The 17,115-nt window shown below is 48.0% G+C and overlaps 1 protein-coding gene across 3 annotated transcripts in view; it reads left to right on the plus strand.

Annotated features, from left to right (window-relative positions):
• cttn (cortactin) overlaps nucleotides 1-17,115 on the plus strand; it is an 89,709-nt gene that overhangs the window by 17,746 nt on the left and 54,848 nt on the right. For all 3 annotated transcript variants that reach the window (XM_072466752.1, XM_072466753.1, XM_072466754.1), the window contains exon 3: nucleotides 1,085-1,158. In XM_072466752.1, the coding sequence (XP_072322853.1) occupies nucleotides 1,085-1,158 (74 nt within the window). The remainder of the gene's footprint in view (nucleotides 1-1,084; nucleotides 1,159-17,115) is intronic.

The following is a 17,115-nucleotide window of genomic DNA, read 5'->3' on the forward strand; positions in this document are numbered from 1 at the left end:
ATCCCTGAAAGTTGCCACCCAGGTTGAGAGGGTTGTTAAGTAGGCGTACGGTGTGTTAGCTTTTGTTGGTAGAGGGATTGAGTTTCGGAGCCATGAGGTCATGTTGCAGCTGTACAAAACTCTGGTGCGGCCGCATTATAGGAAGGATGTGGAAGCATTGGAAAGGGTGCAGAGGAGATTTACCAGAATGTTGCCTGGTATGGAGGGAAGATCTTATGAGGAAAGGCTGAGGGACTTGAGGCTGTTTTCGTTAGAGAGAAGAAGGTTAAGAGGTGACTTAATTGAGGCATACAAGATGATCAGAGGATTGGATAGGGTGGACTGTGAGAGCCTTTTTCCTCGGATTGTGATGTCTAGCACGAGGGGACATAGCTTTAAATTGAGGGGAGATAGATATAGGACAGATGTCAGAGGTAGGTTCTTTACTCAGAGAATAGTAAGGGCGTGGAATGCCCTGCCTGCAACAGTAATGGACTCACCAACACTAAGGACATTCAAATGGCCATTGGATAGACATATGGATGATAAGGGGATAGTGTAGATGGGCTTTAGAGTGGTTTCACAGGTCGGCGCAACATCGAGGGCTGAAGGGCCTGTACTGTGCTGTAATGTTCTATGTTCTATGCTGAGCAGATCATCGGTTTTGGCCCAGGCTGAATGATAGGCCTTGGCTAGGATACCAGGAGAGAACTCCTTTTCTCTTCTTTCAAATAGTGACATTACATCCACTGATCTAGACCGAGAGGGCAGGGCTTCCTCGGAACTGCACTGGGATGTTGGCCTGGGCTTTCTGCTCGGGTCTCTGGAGTGGCACTTGCACCCATGACTGCCCATCTCAGGCACTGAGACGGGGCCGATACTATGATCCCTGGTCAGAATCGTAAAACAAAGGTCGGAGTGACTGAAGGTTTTTAAAATATTTCTGTGACATCACTTGTAGTTTGTCTGGTGATGTAGTTGGAAAAAGCATTTAATGGCAGCAATGATACAGTAGTTTCCCAGAGTTACTGTTTTCTTTCTATTACTGGTCTGCACACGCCTGGGTGAAGGTGTTTTTAACGTTTGTCGTCTGTTCTTTAACCAGAATGATTTATCTGAAAAGGAGCAGAGATGGGGCGCCAAATCCGTTCAAGGATCTGGGCATCAGGCACACATTAAGTAAGTTCTGCTGTGCGACTGGCTGGGGAGGGCCGGTGGGGAGGGCGGCGGGCCGGTGGGGAGGGCCGGTGGGGAGGGCGGCGGGCCGGTGGGGAGGGCCTCGGGTCGGGGAGGGTGGAGGGCCGGTGGGTCGGGGACGGTGGTGGGTCGGGGAGGGCGGCGGGCCGGTGGGGAGGGCGGCGGGCCGGTGGGGAGGGCGGCGGGCTGGTGGGGAGGGCCTTGGGTCGGGGAGGGTGGAGGGCCGGTGGGTCGGGGACGGTGGTGGGTCGGGGACGGTGGCGGGCCGGTGGGGAGGGCGGCGGGCCGGTGGGGAGGGCGGCGGGCCGGTGGGGAGGGCGGCGGGCCGGTGGGGAGGGCGGCGGGCCGGTGGGGAGGGCGGCGGGCCGGTGGGGAGGGCGGCGGGCCGGTGGGGAGGGCGGCGGGCCGGTGGGGAGGGCGGCGGGCCGGTGGGGAGGGCGACGGGCCGGTGGGGAGGGCGACGGGCCGGGGAGGGTGACTGACCCTCGTGTTGCTGCTAACTTTAGACTTTGTCTCATTGCTCTTATTCTATCACCTTTGCTCTTGAGTCGCCAGGTATCTTTCTGATACCGCCACGTGGTTCAAGTCCGAGTAATGATCAATAATCCAACACACCGCTTAGTAAGAGTTAAATCAATGCACATTTATTATATACAGTAATCAATACTTATGCATAAATTCTACTTCTAAGCTTCTTCCTACAACTAACAGGCCAATACTTAACTTGGAAATGGCCCACCAGGTCAGGGAAACAAATGGCCTTTCGTTTGGGTTCTGAGCCTGCGGGATTCGAAGCTGGTACAGTTCGATAGCTAGGAGCGCCTGTCTCGTAGCGAGCGTTGAAGTAAGACTTGCGATTTGAGCGGTTGTTGCAGAAGGCAGCAGGGGTTGCAGCAGGGTGAAGAAGGGTCGATTTGAACTTGGACTCTACACTTATAGTCCCCAGGGGCTTCCCGCTTTTCGGAGCGGACCCTGTACCTGGTTCCAAGTGATTGAACTTCGTCACAATCACTTGGTTCGATATTCTCCAATGCTGGAGCGATTCCTTGATCGATGGGTGGTTTTGGGGTGGTCATTCACCTCTCTTTGTGTAGGCTCCTGTTGGCGCCGGAAAGTCTGGGTTGGCTTTGTGTGTCTAATTTGTTGCACATTGTTCCCGGGGATTGCTAATTAATATTCAGATGGCTGGTGTTTTGTTATGCTGATGGCTGCAGGTATCGATCCTGTCTGGCCTCCCCAGAGGTGAATACACAGTTTTACCTGCAGCTGCTTGTTTTAGTCCTGTTGGCTGATTTTCCCATCAGCCTTTTCCGTTCACCATTTTAAATCGGGGTTGTCCATTCTAAATCGGGAGTTAGCCATTTTAACTGGCTACACTCGTCCTCCTCGAGTAAACCTGAAACGTGTTATTCGCCATTGGAGGGACTGACATGGGCTGTGGCAATTTCAGGCTTTTGATTCAAGCTGACGCAATCACTGAATGGGAATTATTTTACTGGCAATCACTCAGTAAATTGGTGGTGGTCTGTTGAAATCCTGTAGACTGTTCCTGGAGTAACCTTTGTGCTTCTGAGTAAGATGTTGTGTTGTGATCGTTGTGAGACTTGTGGTTTAACTTGATCTTTCTGTGCATCAATTGCACCTTCCAATGAACTGCGTGTGCTTTTTTTTTTATAAAAGTGGAGGAACAAAGTCACAGGACTGCTGATAGATTAAACAACAAGAAAAAAACTTTATTAAATGAGAAAAGTGGATGATGATACAATATTCCTTTACTCTTTTCCCCCCCCCGCCCCCCCTACTCCCCGTGCTTAACAATTTTGCACAAGTTTTAGGATTAACAAAGATGACAAAATACCTCTTACTCTACAGTGAAAATGAAAAATGAAAAGAAAATGGCTTATTGTCACAAGTAGGCTTCAAATGAAGTTGCTGTGAAAAGCCCCTAGTCGCCACATTCCGGCGCCTATTCTGGGAGGCTGGTATGGAAATTGAACCGTGCTGCTGGCCTGCCTTGGTCTGCCTTAAAAGCCAGTCATGTGCTAAACCAGCCCCATGGTCTCATTAACACAAAGTCTCTTATAAGCACACAAGATGACTGTGGTCAAACTCTCTCTACTCTGCACCCCATGTGAATGCTTGTGGGTGTCCCCTCAGAATCCCCTCCCACGTTTGATTGTCACGTGAAAGATTCCAAATACCACTCCCAAAAACACACTTTAAAATCTTCTGTCAGAAATATGTTTTCCCTCAGCGGTTTGAATTCTGAAATCCTGGCCAGGTTTTTCAGGTGACACTTTTAAACAAATCTTCTGCTCCACTTTTAACAGCGGATCCAGTCCAGGATTTCACACCGACCCATTTTGGATTTCTTTGACTTGACTGCTATGCAAACTGCTCGCAATTGCCTTAACTCTCAATTCCCAGAATGTATGAAAATGGCATCAGACGTTTGTTTTACCTTTAGAAGATTGTTGTCCAACATTAAATCTAGATGCTCAATTGTCTCCTTAACTTGTAACACTTTGTTTACTCTTCCTTGAATTCTTCTGAACAATACCTTGGTCTCTGTTCACTTAATTCCACACTTCTTGGACACTTCTCTTAATTTCGCTAGTTCCTCACCAGCTGGACTTCAGATTTCCGGCATTATCTTCTTAAGCATTACCATAGTATGGCTTTTCTTTTAGCAAAGTTAAGATAGATCATTGAATCCCTACAGTGCTGAAGGAGGCCATTCTGTCGTTCGAGTCTGCACTGACCCTCCGAAAGAACACCCCTCCCAGGCCCAATCGCACCCTATCCCTGTAACCTCCACCTAACCTTTGGACACTTGAGGTGCAATAGAGCATGGTCAATCCACCTAAATTGCACACGTTTGTGACTATGGGAGGAATAATAATCTTTATTAGTGTCACAAGTAGGCTTACATTAACACTGCAATGAAGTTACTGTGAAAATACCCTAGTCGCCACATTCCGGCACCTGTTCGGGTACACGGAGGGAGAATTCAGAATGTCCAATTCACCTAACTGCATGTCTTTCGGGACTTGTGGGATGAAACCAGAGCACCCAGAGACACGGGGAGAACGTGCAGAATCCGCACAGACAGTGACCCAAGTGGGAATTGAACCTGGGAACCTGGTGCTGTGAAGCAACAGTGCTAACTACTGTACTACCGTGCCGTAAGGGCCTGTACTGCGCTGTTATGTTCTATGTAACTGGAGCATCCAGATTAAACCCAACAGAGACGCAGGGAGGATGTGTAAACTCCACACAGACAGTCACCCAAGGCTAGAATTGAACCCGGGTCCCTGGCGATGTGAGGCAGTAGTGCTAGCCACTGTGGCACCCAAGATGTTCCCTCTTTAGCCTTCTAAAACCAACTGCATCTCGCAGAGGTGTGAGAGCTGCCTTCTCTCTCATTCCATATCTCCGCCTGCAATCAAATCTACAAAACTAAAACTTTAAAACTAATAAAACTTAAAACTAATTTCCAGCAAACTAAAACTTAAAATCTCTCTGCCTTACAAGGCCACAGTTGCTATGCAATAACTGCTGATTTATTTATTATTCATTTCATAACACACTCTAAGCACAATAAGAAAAAACAGTTGCAACTTAACCAACCCCCACACATACAAACACGTTTGCCCAGGTTTTACCCTTCCAGGTACAATAACATTAAGTTAAACCCATTTAAAACTTTACCTTATTTCTAGTGTTTACCAATATAAATCCCTTAAAACTAGCTTTGTTTTCCTTTTTCTTATAAATTTAGAGTACCCAATTATTTTTTCCAATTAAGGGGCAATTTGGCGTGGCCAATCCACCTACCCTGCACATCTTTGGGTTGTGGGAGCGAAACCCACGCGACAAGGGGAGAATGTGCAAACTCCACACGGACAGGGACCCAGAGCCGGGATTCGAACCCGGGTCCTCAGTGCCGTCGGCAGCAATGCTAACCACTGTGCCACCGTGCTGCCCCCTAGCTTTGTTTTTCTGACAGTACTCTTAGAAATAAGCAATTGGCATTAGACTTTTTGATGGTGGGAGGCTTTGAACATAGAATAGTGCAGAAGGAGGCCATTTGGCCCATCGGCGTCTCTGGTATGGCCACCAAGTTGCTGCTGTGACCCTGGGTGAATTCCAGCCTTGGAGACATTAGCGTGAATGGAATGGCCCCTTCACTCTCCACTGGTCTGTTGTATTGATCAGAAAACCTTGTCTCCTGATATGGCAGCTTTGAAGGGCGGGGAACGTTTCGGGAGAAATGGTAAAAGCAGCTCACAAAATTAATTTAATGTTTTGCTCTGAAGAAGGCAGTTTCTGAGTGCGGACCCCATATCGACAATACTTCCAATTATTGAAGAGTGTCCCGCCCTCTTCCACTGACCAGAATTCACAGGGTACTTGAGCCCAATAGACACACTTTGCATAATCTGAGAGCTCCGGTTTCCTCCCACAGTCACAAAGATGTGCAGGTTAGGTGGATTGCCCTTTACTGTCCAAAGGTTGGGTGGGGTTACAGGGATTGGGTGGGGGGGCCTGGGGGGGATGTGGGGTGGGCGAGTGTTCTTTCAGACGGTCCGTGCAGACTCTATCCCCAGTATCGAGACACTGGTCACGCTCGACCAGCTGCGATGGGCGGGTCGCATTATCCACATGCCCGACACACGACTCCCAAAACAAGTGCTCTACTCCGAGCTCCGCAATGACAGCGATCAGTAGGAGGGCAGGGGAAACGCTACAAGGACACTCTGAAAACCTCTCTAAATAAATGCAACATCCCCACCGACAGGAGGGATTAGCGTGCCTTAGAATGCACAAACTGGAGAAAAAGCATCTATGAAGGCGCCAACCACCTTGAACGTCACAAGGTGGAGCACATGGTGGGCAAGCATCAACAACGAATGGACAACGTAACAGAGGAGAAGGCCATTTGGCCCAACAAGCCTATACGAATTCTCTGGAAGAACTATCGATTAGCTCCACTCCCCTGTGCATTCCTCATAGACTTACAATTTGTTCTCTTCCTAGTTGCTGTTTGAAAGGTAACATTGAATCTGCTATCCTTTCAGACAGCATGTTCCAGATCCTAACCATCAGTAAAACGATCCACTCGCTAACCAATCCGCATTCTCTTCTCATACAATATGAATTGTTGTTTTCTCCTAATACTGGTATTCTTGTGACGTTTCCTGATGAGTGCAAAATAAAAAGCTTCAACGTGCCTCTCCTCTCAGCAAAACAGTTTTTCTTTATGTGACCATTGGATCTTTTGGCTTTCTCTGAATATCTTTGCCCTAACAATCATGTTTCATGCCATGAGTTACTGCTGTTGCTTGCACTTGGTTGCATTTTAATTCAATTTTGATTCACCTTGCAGATTTGGTTTGGAAACCGCAGTTTGTAAACTACATCACAGTGCAGCTCGCTTCGGCACACCCCACTCTTTCCCCCCCCCCCCCCCTCCCCCCCGACATTTTCAACCCTGTGCCCCACCCCTCAGTATGCACAGTCAGTCTTTCCCCTCCATAAAAGATTAAGAAGCTTTTGTGAAAGGGAAATCATGTTTAACCAATTTAATGGAGTTCTAAGTAATGTGGAAGTGGATAAAGGGGAACCGGTAGATGTACTGTACTTGGATTTCCAGAAGGTGTTTGATAAGGTTCCATGTCAAAGGTTGTTGCAGAAAATAAAAGCTCATATTGGCATGGATAGGAGATTGGCTAGCTACCAGAAAATGGAGAGCAGGCATATCATTTTCTGGTTGGCGAGGTGTAACTGTGGTGTTCCACAGGGAGCCGTGCTGGGACCTCGACATTTTACAGTTTATGACGCCTTGATTGGGCATGGTCAATGCCAGCCCCACTTGACCCAGAGTCGGAAAATAATTAAATTAACCAATAAGTCTTTTGGCCCTTGGCTGCCCAATAATTACAGTCACCAAGTTTGTAAATTTAAACACAATTACTTTTTATTAACAACAAGAACTATATAATGAAATACCGCAAGTGGTTAACTATTATCTAATTCCTAACCCCTCATGTTAACTTGTGTAAGATAAAGATGCATGGCATTAAGGGTAAAGTAGTAGCATGGATAGAAGATTGGTTAATTAGCAGAAAGCAAAGAGTGAGGATTAATGGGTATTTCTCTGGTTGGCAATCAGGAGTGAGTGGTGTCCCTCCGGGATCAGTGTTGGGCCCACAATTGTTCACAATTTACATAGATGATTTGGAGTTGGGGACCAAGGGCAATGTGTCCAAATTTGCAGATGACACTAAGATGAGTGGTAAAGCAAAAAGTGCAGAGGATACCGGAAGTCTGCAGATGGATTTGGATAGGTTAAGTGAATTACATAGATTACATAGAATTTACAGTGCTGAAGGAGGCCATTCGGCCCATCGAGTCTGCACCGGCTCTTGGAAAGAGCACCCTACCCAAGGTCAACACCTCCACCCTATCCCCATAACCCAATAACCCCACCCAACACTAAGGGCAATTTTGGACACTTAAGGGCAATTTATCATGGCCAATCCACCTAACCCGCACATCTTTGAACTGTGGGAGGAAACCGGAGCACCCGGAGGAAACCCAGGCGCACACGGGGAGAATGTGCAGACCCCGCACAGACAGTGACCCAAGCCGGGAATCAAACCTGGGACCCTGGAGCTGTGAAGCAATTGTGCTATCCACAATGCTACTGTGCTGCCCTCCTAGCCTGAATGGGCTAGGGTCTGGCAGATGGAATACAATGTTGACAAATGTGAGGTTATCCATTTTGGTAGGAATAACAGCAAAAGGGATTATTATTTAAATGATAAAATAGTATCATTTATTTAGAGAGGCTTTCAGAGTGTCCGTGTAGCGTTTCCTCTGCTATGCAGAGAGACCTGGATGTGCTAGTGCATGAGTCGCTAAAAGTTGGTTTACAGGTGCAACAGGTGATTAAGAAGGCAACTGGAATTTTGTCCTTCATTGCTAGATGGATGGAGTTTAAGACTAGGGAGTATTGTGTTCAGTTTTGGCCTCCTGACCTGAGAAAGGATGTACTGGCGCTGGAGGGTGTGCAGAGGAGATTCACTAGGTTAATCCCAGAGCTGAAGGGGTTGGATTACGAGTAGAGGTAGAGTAGACTGGGACTGTACTCGTTGGAATTTAGAAGGATGAGGGGGGATCTTATCGAAACATATAAAATTATGAAGGGAATAGATAGGATAGATGCGGGCAGGTTGTTTCCACTGGCGGGTGAAAGCAGAACTAGTGGGCATAGTCTCAAAATAAGGGGAAGTAGATTTAGGACTGAGTTTAGGAGGAACTTCTTCACCCAAAGGGTTGTGAATCTATGGAATTCCTTGCCCAGTGAAGCAATAGAGGCTCCTTCATTAAATGTTTTTAGGATAAAGATAGTTTTTTGAAGAATAAAGGGATTAAGGGTTATGGTGTTCGGGTCGGAAAGTGGAGCTGAGTCCACAAAAGATCAGCCATGATCTCATTGAATGGTGGAGCAGGCTCGAGGGGCCAGATGGCCTATTCCTGCTCTTAGTTCTTATGTTATGTTCTTAACCCTCTACACATAAAATATTTCACTTGAGTAGGATCCAATTACCACCTGTTACCGGGCAGAATACGGCCTTTTGGCCAATTCAATGGCCACCAACTAACCAATCGAACTCAGTCCCACCCCTCTGCTGGGCGCCACAATGTCTGGGTCTGCTGATCAAAAACCAGTGCCATGTACTTTGCAACTTCCTGGATTCCTCCTTCTCTCTGCTGCTTGACTGAAAGACATATGTCCATTCAGCATCCATGGATTGAAAAATAAAGAAAGGGGAAATAAGAGAATCAGCAGGACAGACCGTTCCATAACTCAATCTGGTTAAGATGTAACCGTGAACATTGGGCTTTTGTTATGAAGTGTGAGCTCGCTCCTGCTCTTCCCTCTCCAGTTTGATGCATTCACTTTAAATAATGAAGGCCCCCTGTGTGTTTAATGCTTCAACAATTGAGGGCAGCATGGTAGCGCAATGATCAGCACTGTGACTTCACAGCGCCAGGGTCCCAGGTTCGATTCCCGACTTGGGTCACTGTCTGTGCGGAGTCTGCACGTTCTCCCCGTGTCTGCGTGGGTTTCCTCCGGGTGCTCCGGTTTCCTCCCACAGTCCAGAGACGTGCAGGTTAGGTGGGATTGGCCATGATAAATTGCCCTTGGTGACCAAAAAATGTTAGGAGGGGTTATTGGGTTACGGGGATAGGGTGGAAGTGAGGGCTTAAATGGGTCGCTGCAGACTCGATGGGCCGAATGGCATCCTTCTGCACTGTATGTTCTAACAATGGAAGGCAATTGTTCCTGGCTCATCACACTAATAGTAAACAATTATGTGGATCTCCAGATGTCCTGTTTAGCCTTATGCATTTTTTTCACACCTTTTCCCTTGGGCGCTGCAGTATTCACTGATTAAATGCACACGCTTGCCATTTATTTAGCATGTTTGAGGTAGACAAAGAGCTCTTTGTAAGGATGTTGCAGTGCTGGTTGTAATATCCTGCATGGAGCTGTTGGGAATGATTGTCTTCCCGGTGCTCCTTGCGGAGTACGAGCCTCCCCTGCCAGGGGCGGGGTGTTTCAATGAACGACTGTGTTTAAGGTCGGCCAGTAAGGCAGGGAGCTGGGAGGAACCCGACGGCCCCTGTTCATGTTCCGATATGGGTGAATGACCATTCGCTCCAAATGGAGCTGGATTTGGGAGCCGCCGTTCATGTGGTGGCACAGAGCACTTTTTTGAGCTTAGACCATAAGACATAGAAGCAGAATTAGGCCACTCGGCCCAATAGAGTCTGCTCCGCCATTCAATCATGGCTGATATTTTTCTCATCCCCATTCTCCTGCCTTCTCCCCATAACCCCTGATCCCCTTATTGATCAAAAACCTATCTATCTCTGTTTTAAAGACACTCAGTGATTTGGCCTCCACAGCCTTCTGTGTCAAAGAGTTCCACAGATTCACCACCCTCTGGCTGAAGAAATTCCTCCTCATTTCTGTTTTAAAGGATCGTCCCTTTAGTCTGAGATGGTGTCCTCTGCTTCTAGTTTTTCCTACAAGTGGAAACATCCTCTCCACGTCCCCTCTATCCAGGCCTCGCAGTATCCTGTAAGTTTCAATAAGATCCCCCTCATCCTTCTAAACTCCAACGAGTACAGACCCAAATTATCAAACAAGGCGTGCGTACTTTGATTTTAGCTGACATGGTGGATCATTTGAATCCCAGAATCACTACAGTGCAGAAGAAGGCCATTCAGCCCATCAAGCCTGTACCGACCCCCCTTCAAAGAGCACCCTACTCCCAGGTTTTATCCCGGCCCTGGGTCACTGTCCGTGTGGAGTTTGCACATTCTCCCCGTGTTTACGTGGGTTTCGCCCCCACAACCCAAAGATGTGCTACTTGGGTGGATTGAACACGCTAAATTGCCCCTTATTGGAAAAAATGAATTGAGTACACTAAATTAAAAAAATTAAAAATAAAAAACAGCACCCTACTCAGGCCCACAACCCACCCCATCCCCGTAACCTAGTAACCCCAGCTAACCTTTTGAACACTAAGGGGCAATTTATCATGGCCAATCCACCAAACCTGCACGTCTTTGGACTGTGGGAGGAAACTGGAGCGCCCGGAGGAAACCCACGCTGACACGGGGAGAACGTGCAGACTCCGCACAGACAGTGACCCTAGGTGGGAGTCCAACCTGGGAACCTGGCGCTGTGAAGCCGTAGTGCTAACCACTGTGCTACCGTGCTGCCCACTTATTTGGCCACTTATACTGGGGAACGACGAAAGATGGTGGGGTCCCGCCTCACTCCGGTGGGTTTTGGGCCCCAGACCGTGCTCCTTCCCCTCATTGTTATGCAAGAAAATGACCCCGGCCTGTTGGGCTGGGACTGGCTGCACCAGCTCAAGTTGGATCGGCAGCGTATCCTCCAGGTGGGGTCTGGCGGTCTGTGCACGGTACTCAGCAAATTCCCGCAGGTTTTCCAGCCTGGTTTTGGGTGCCATTAGGCCGTGGCCAAAATCCAGGTGGATCCAGCTCTGATATTTCCGTGCTCGCCCGGCTCCCTCGCCAAACTGGAGAACGTTGAGACTGAACCTCCGGCGCTAAGTTTGGGCATTGTTCGGCCTGTCCGCTTTGCTGGTTGGGCAGCGCGGGTGGTCCCCATAATTAAGGCGGATATCTGCGGAGGCGATAAATTGACACAGCTTCGAGATTGGACCGTTACTCTTTACCACGCATTGAGGATTTATAAGCAGCATTGACCGGTGGCTGTACATTCACAAAATTGGATATGAGAAACGCTTATCTACAGCTGGAGCTCGACAAATTGTCACAGAATTACATCACGGTGAATACGCACAAGGGCCCTTCCCTGCTCCCGTTCGGAGTATCCTCGGCCTGGGCGGTATTCCAGTGCGTCATGGAGAACATCCTGTGTGATTAGCCGCAGGTCGCGGTTTACCTAGACGACGTGTTAGTCCCAGGAACCACAGACCAATAACATTTGCAGAACCTCGAGGCGGTGTTGAGGCGGTTTTCCGAATATGGGATCCACCTGCGCCGCGTGAAGAGGGTTTTTCACGTGAATGAAGTGGTATGTTTGGGGTATCGGGTGGACCGAGACAGTCTGCACCCGGTCTTTGAGATGGTAGGGGTGATCTAAATGGCTCCCCCGCTCCACAAGACGCTGCAGAATGATTCACCCGTGAAGACAAAGTGATCCCGCCATTAGCGTCTGCAAGGATCCAACGCTGGGTTTTGTTACTGGCCGCTTACGAATACTCTTTGAGCACCACCTGGGCACCCAGATTGTGCACGCTGATGCGTTGAGCGGCCTTCTCCTGCAGATCAAATCTGTGCCCCCCTCCCCCCCATGGCGGATGAAGTGATCGCTGTCCTGAATTTGTTGGACTCCTTGCCCATCACTGCCTCGTGTGTTCGTGACTGGATGCAAACCAAACCTGTATTTGCCAAGATGCAACATCTGGCGCTATACGGGATGCAAAATCGGCAGCTACCAGGGGAGTTGAAAGCTTTCTCCTCAAAATTGTTGGAGCTGATCGTGGGCGACTATTGAGACAGCACCTGGTTCACATTTGCTCGTGGGAGTTGCTCCTTTGGAAGAAACCTGCCCTGGTTCCTCCGGCTCCATTGCCTAAGCAGCCAGCTGTGCTGCCTCCGGCATCTCTCGACTTGCCCGATGTTGTGTCTTCCGACAAATGGAGACGCAGACCTCGGAGGTCTCGGACGCTGACTCCGTAGTCCAGCTGCCTCCTGGCAGTCATCCAGACCGGCCTCCCTGCTGTAGACTACGTGCACCAGCTAGGTATACGGCAACTGATCTTGCGCATCAGCTCTTTGATGGCTTGCTGGAGGCGGAGAGACTCTGATGGCCTCCGCCTGCTGCTCTTCCTCCTCCGCCTCATCGCTTATCGAGGGAGTCTTCGTACTTTGGAGGGGGGAGGAATGTAATATTCTGTGTGGGATGTATGGGCCGGGAATGATCGTCTTCCCGGTGCTCCTTGCAGAGTACGAGCTTCCCCGCTAGGGGCGGGGTGTCCAAACAACCCACCGCATAAAAGGTGGGCCAGCAAGGCACCGAGCAGAGAGGAACCCAGTGGGGACCTACAGGGTAGTGTATGTCTATACATACGCAGAGACTTGCATGTGTATATATATATATATATATATATATATATATATATATATATATATATATTGTCATATGAGAGTACCTTTTAAGAAATGGGTGTTTATCAGTGATGTCAGAGTGTGTGTGGAGCTGGGCTGTCTGTCAGCTTTTTACTTTTGTTTTAGGCCCTTTGCTACAGGGTGACTTTAGTTTCGTTTTCAGACCTGGATACCTGCACTCACAGCCAGAAGGTGTATTAGTCTCTCTCTCTGTAATCTAAAGACTGTAAATCGATCCTTTGGTGATTTGAAACCAATAACTGCTCTCAGTAGTGACTTTAACCTGATGTGCTTCTGTTAAAAGTTTTTTTTAAAGTCCTATGGATGTTAAAAGGGCAGCTTAAGGATTACTTAGTGTCGTATTCTTTGGGGGTTGTATTTGAGTTAATGGTTGGTAAGATATTCACTATGTTTTAAAAAGGTTAACTTGAGTTCATAGAATAAACATTGTTTTGCTTTAAAAAAATACTTTTCCATTTCTGCTGTCCCACACCTGTAGAGTGGGCCGTGTGCTCCCCATACCACAATCTATTAAAAGTTGTGGGTCAGGTGAACTCCATGATACACTTTGGGGTTTTCTAAACCCTGGCCCATAACAATATACAGAGATATGCATGTATATGCATACGCAGAGATATGCATGCATGTGCAGGGATATGCATGTATGTACAGGTGCAGAGATAGGCATGTATGTGCAGGTGCAGCGATAGGCATGTATGTGCAGGTGCAGAGATCACTACACAAGGTACTGTATATGTTGTTTATGTAAATAAAACTTTGTTCTTATTTTACTCCGTGTGGGCTCCCAGTATCCTGATTGAACTGGTGTTTAAATGGTACCGCAATAAATGAAATTGGGGTTAAAAAAGGCTGTAGTTTGATTGTGAGAACGAGCTGGGACCTTGATTCTGGGCCTTTGTAGTAACAACTGTGGACTTGGCTGCTGGCAGTGACTCTCTGCCCTTTGTTTGTGCCTGCTTGTTCTCCCTCTCCCTCTCCCTCTCCCTCTCCCTCTCCCTCTCCCTCTCCCTCTCCCGCTCCCGCTCCCGCTCCCGCTCCCGCTCCCGCTCCCGCTCCCGCTCCCGCTCCCGCTCCCGCTCCCGCTCCCGCTCCCGCTCCCGCTCCCGCTCCCGCTCCCGCTCCCGCTCCCGCTCCCTCTCCCTCTCCCTCTCTCGCTCCCTCTCTCGCTCCCTCTCTCTTGGAGTTTTCCTATTATTCCACATTCCAACTGCTGTCTACTCTCCCGGCATTACCAGTGCCAAGTCTGTGGAATCTCAGCCAGGAAATGGCTGTGTGAGCGTTCCGAATATTGAATGGGAGGCCTAGGTTGAATCTTCAATATTACCAATGCTTTCCAGTGTAAGCTGCAGTTAATCTTTCCATCTGGTAAGGGATAGAAACAAAGACTCTCATTTCTGTAGCGCCGTTCACAACCTCCGGATGCCCCAAAACACCAGATAACCAATTGAAGTGTCGTCACTGTAGAGAACACTGCAGCAAGCTTCCTCAATCAGCCAGAAGAACAATGACCAGATTGTCCATTTGGGATATTGATTGAGTAATCAATATTGAGCAGGACATTTTAAAGATTCTAGTTGAGTCAGTATAGTCTAAAGTTGTAAACGTGCTTCCTGAAAATATCCTGTGAATGCTGCATTAGAAACTGGATTCGAAACTGCTCCACACAATGATTTATTTGCTGGATTTTCCAGTGCCACTGTATTGTGCCCTGATCGAAGCTGCAGTAACTGGACAGATAGCTGCAGTGTGTTGAGCCACAAGTTGATTGATGAATGCTGTTACCATTGTGAGGTTCGTCAGATTTCGAGGATTGTATCTTTTGGTCTGTAAGGTTATATATTTGGGGAGCAGGGGAAATCTTGTGGCCTTGTGGGTGGTGTCCCTTGCTCCAGGTCAGAAGCTCCAGGTCACTGTCCCACTCGATGGATGTGGAAGGTGTGTTCCGAACAAACAGGGTGATTATCAACTTGCAAATCCTCCCAACTTCTGGAAGGCGGTAAGAATGGAGACTCTCCAAGTCGGCCAGAACCTGCAGAAGGAAATGGCAGACTACAGCAGTACTTCGCCAAGTGGAACCATGGACCATGGTCATCCACTCCCTCGGTACCTGAAGCGAGAGAGAGATATTTTGGGACTGTAGCTTTAAATGTCAGGTAGATGACAGGAGTCCGTTTTAGAGCACAGAAAGATGCCATTCGGCCCATTGTCTCCATGCTGGCCATGAAACACCTAATATCATTTTCCAGCACTTGGTCCATAACCTTGTATGTTGCAGTGTTTCAAATGCTCATCTAAATGCTTTTTAAATGTTGTGAGGGTTCCCGCCGCCACCCCCCTTTCAGGCAGCGAGTTCAAGACTCCCAGCTCCCTCTGGGTGAAAAGGTTTTCCTCAGATCGCCTCTAAACCTCCTGCCCCTCACTGTAATTCTATACCTCCTTGTCATTAACCATTCTAAGGGGAAATGCTTTGTCTTATCTACCCTATCTATGTGTCTCATAATTTTGTACACCTCAATCAGGTCCCCCCCCCCCCCCCCCCTCAGCCTTCTCTGCTCCAGGGAAAACAAGCCCAGGCTATGCAGCCTCTCTCCACAGCTGGAACGCTCCAGCCCAGGCAACATCCTGGTGAATCTCCTCTGCACCCTCTCTAGAGCAATTCCATCTTTCCTATAGTGTGGTGACCAGAACTGTACACAGTACTCTAGCTGTGGCCTAGCGAGCATTTTATACAGCTCCATCAAAACCTCACTGTTCCTATATTCTTTGCATCAGCTAATAAAGGCAAGTATCCCATATGCCTTCTTAACCAGCGACCTGTCCTGCTGGAGTAGGGGAAGCCATTCTGAGATCGGGTTAACAGAATTTCCTGTAAACGCCAGCGCTTGCAGATTTTTTGGGGTGATCTGCAGCCATCTGAGAACTGGGGAGAGTAGAATCAAGAAGCAGACAGGACTGCACCTATGACTAATAAAATGCTGGCAGTATCATTCCCCACACACAATGCGGGTGCAAACATGCGCTCGGATTGAATGCTAAATTCCTGTAAAGACACTGGGAAATCTGCTTAGCATGGAGCTCGCGGAAGAAATCCTCAGTGTAACCTTCACAGTGGGAGTTCTCAGATTATAACTTACTCGGTTTGGAAAGTAAAAAGGAAACAACTCTTTGGAATCTGGGAGCAACTCTGAGCTGATTCGATTAGAAACCTTCATTCTGTGTGGAGTGCATTGTGTGATGTGTAAAAAGGAACCATTTATTAATGTAGTTGTAGTGTTTGGAAATAGTGGGGTTTTTTTTTTAGTCATTTGTGACAGTGCAAGTTTCAAAATGTGAAACCTTGATGTGTCATCCTTTTGGCTATTAACTGGAGATTTGAATTTCTCCTGAATGTTATCCACCTCCACAGTGATTGGAACAATATCAAAATATCAACAACATCAAAACCAATACAAATGTTATCCAGGTCTGAAAGCAGATGTTTGACCCATACCATATCTGAAAGTAGTAAGAAGTCTGACAACGCCAGGTTAAAGTCCAACAGGTTTGTTTCAAACACTAGCTTTCGGAGCACTGCTCCTTCCTCAGGTGAATGAAGAGGTATGTTCCAGAAACATATATATATATAGACTGATTCAAAGATGCCAAACAATGCTTGGAATGCGAGCATTAGCAGGTGATTAAATCTTTACAGATCCAGAGATGGGGTAACCCCAGGTTAAAGAGGTGTGAATTGTACCAAGCCAGGACAGTTGGTAGGATTTCGCAAGCCCAGGCCAGATGGTGGGGGGTGAATGTAATGTGACATGAATCCCAGGTCCCGGTTGAGGCCGCACTCATGTGTGCGGAACTTGGCTATAAGTTTCTGCTCGGCGATTCTGCGTTCTCGCGCGTCCTGAAGGCCGCCTTGGAGAACGCTTACCCGGAGATCAGAGGCTGAATGCCCTTGACTGCTGAAGTGTTCCCCGACTGGAAGGGAACATTCCTGCCTGGTGATTGTCACGCGATGTCCGCGATACAGCATTCAATGTTGTATTCAATGTTGTATTAAAGGAGATTAATAGTTGAAATCATGCAGTGTTTTGATAGAGAAAACGATGAGAAATTGTTCTCGCTGGCAGAGGGATCAGTGACCAGAGGAGACAGATTGAGGGCCATTGGAAAAAGTTTGTACAC

The sequence above is a fragment of the Scyliorhinus torazame genome, chromosome 10 (assembly GCF_047496885.1).
Source record: "Scyliorhinus torazame isolate Kashiwa2021f chromosome 10, sScyTor2.1, whole genome shotgun sequence".
NCBI classification, from domain to species: domain Eukaryota; kingdom Metazoa; phylum Chordata; class Chondrichthyes; order Carcharhiniformes; family Scyliorhinidae; genus Scyliorhinus; species Scyliorhinus torazame.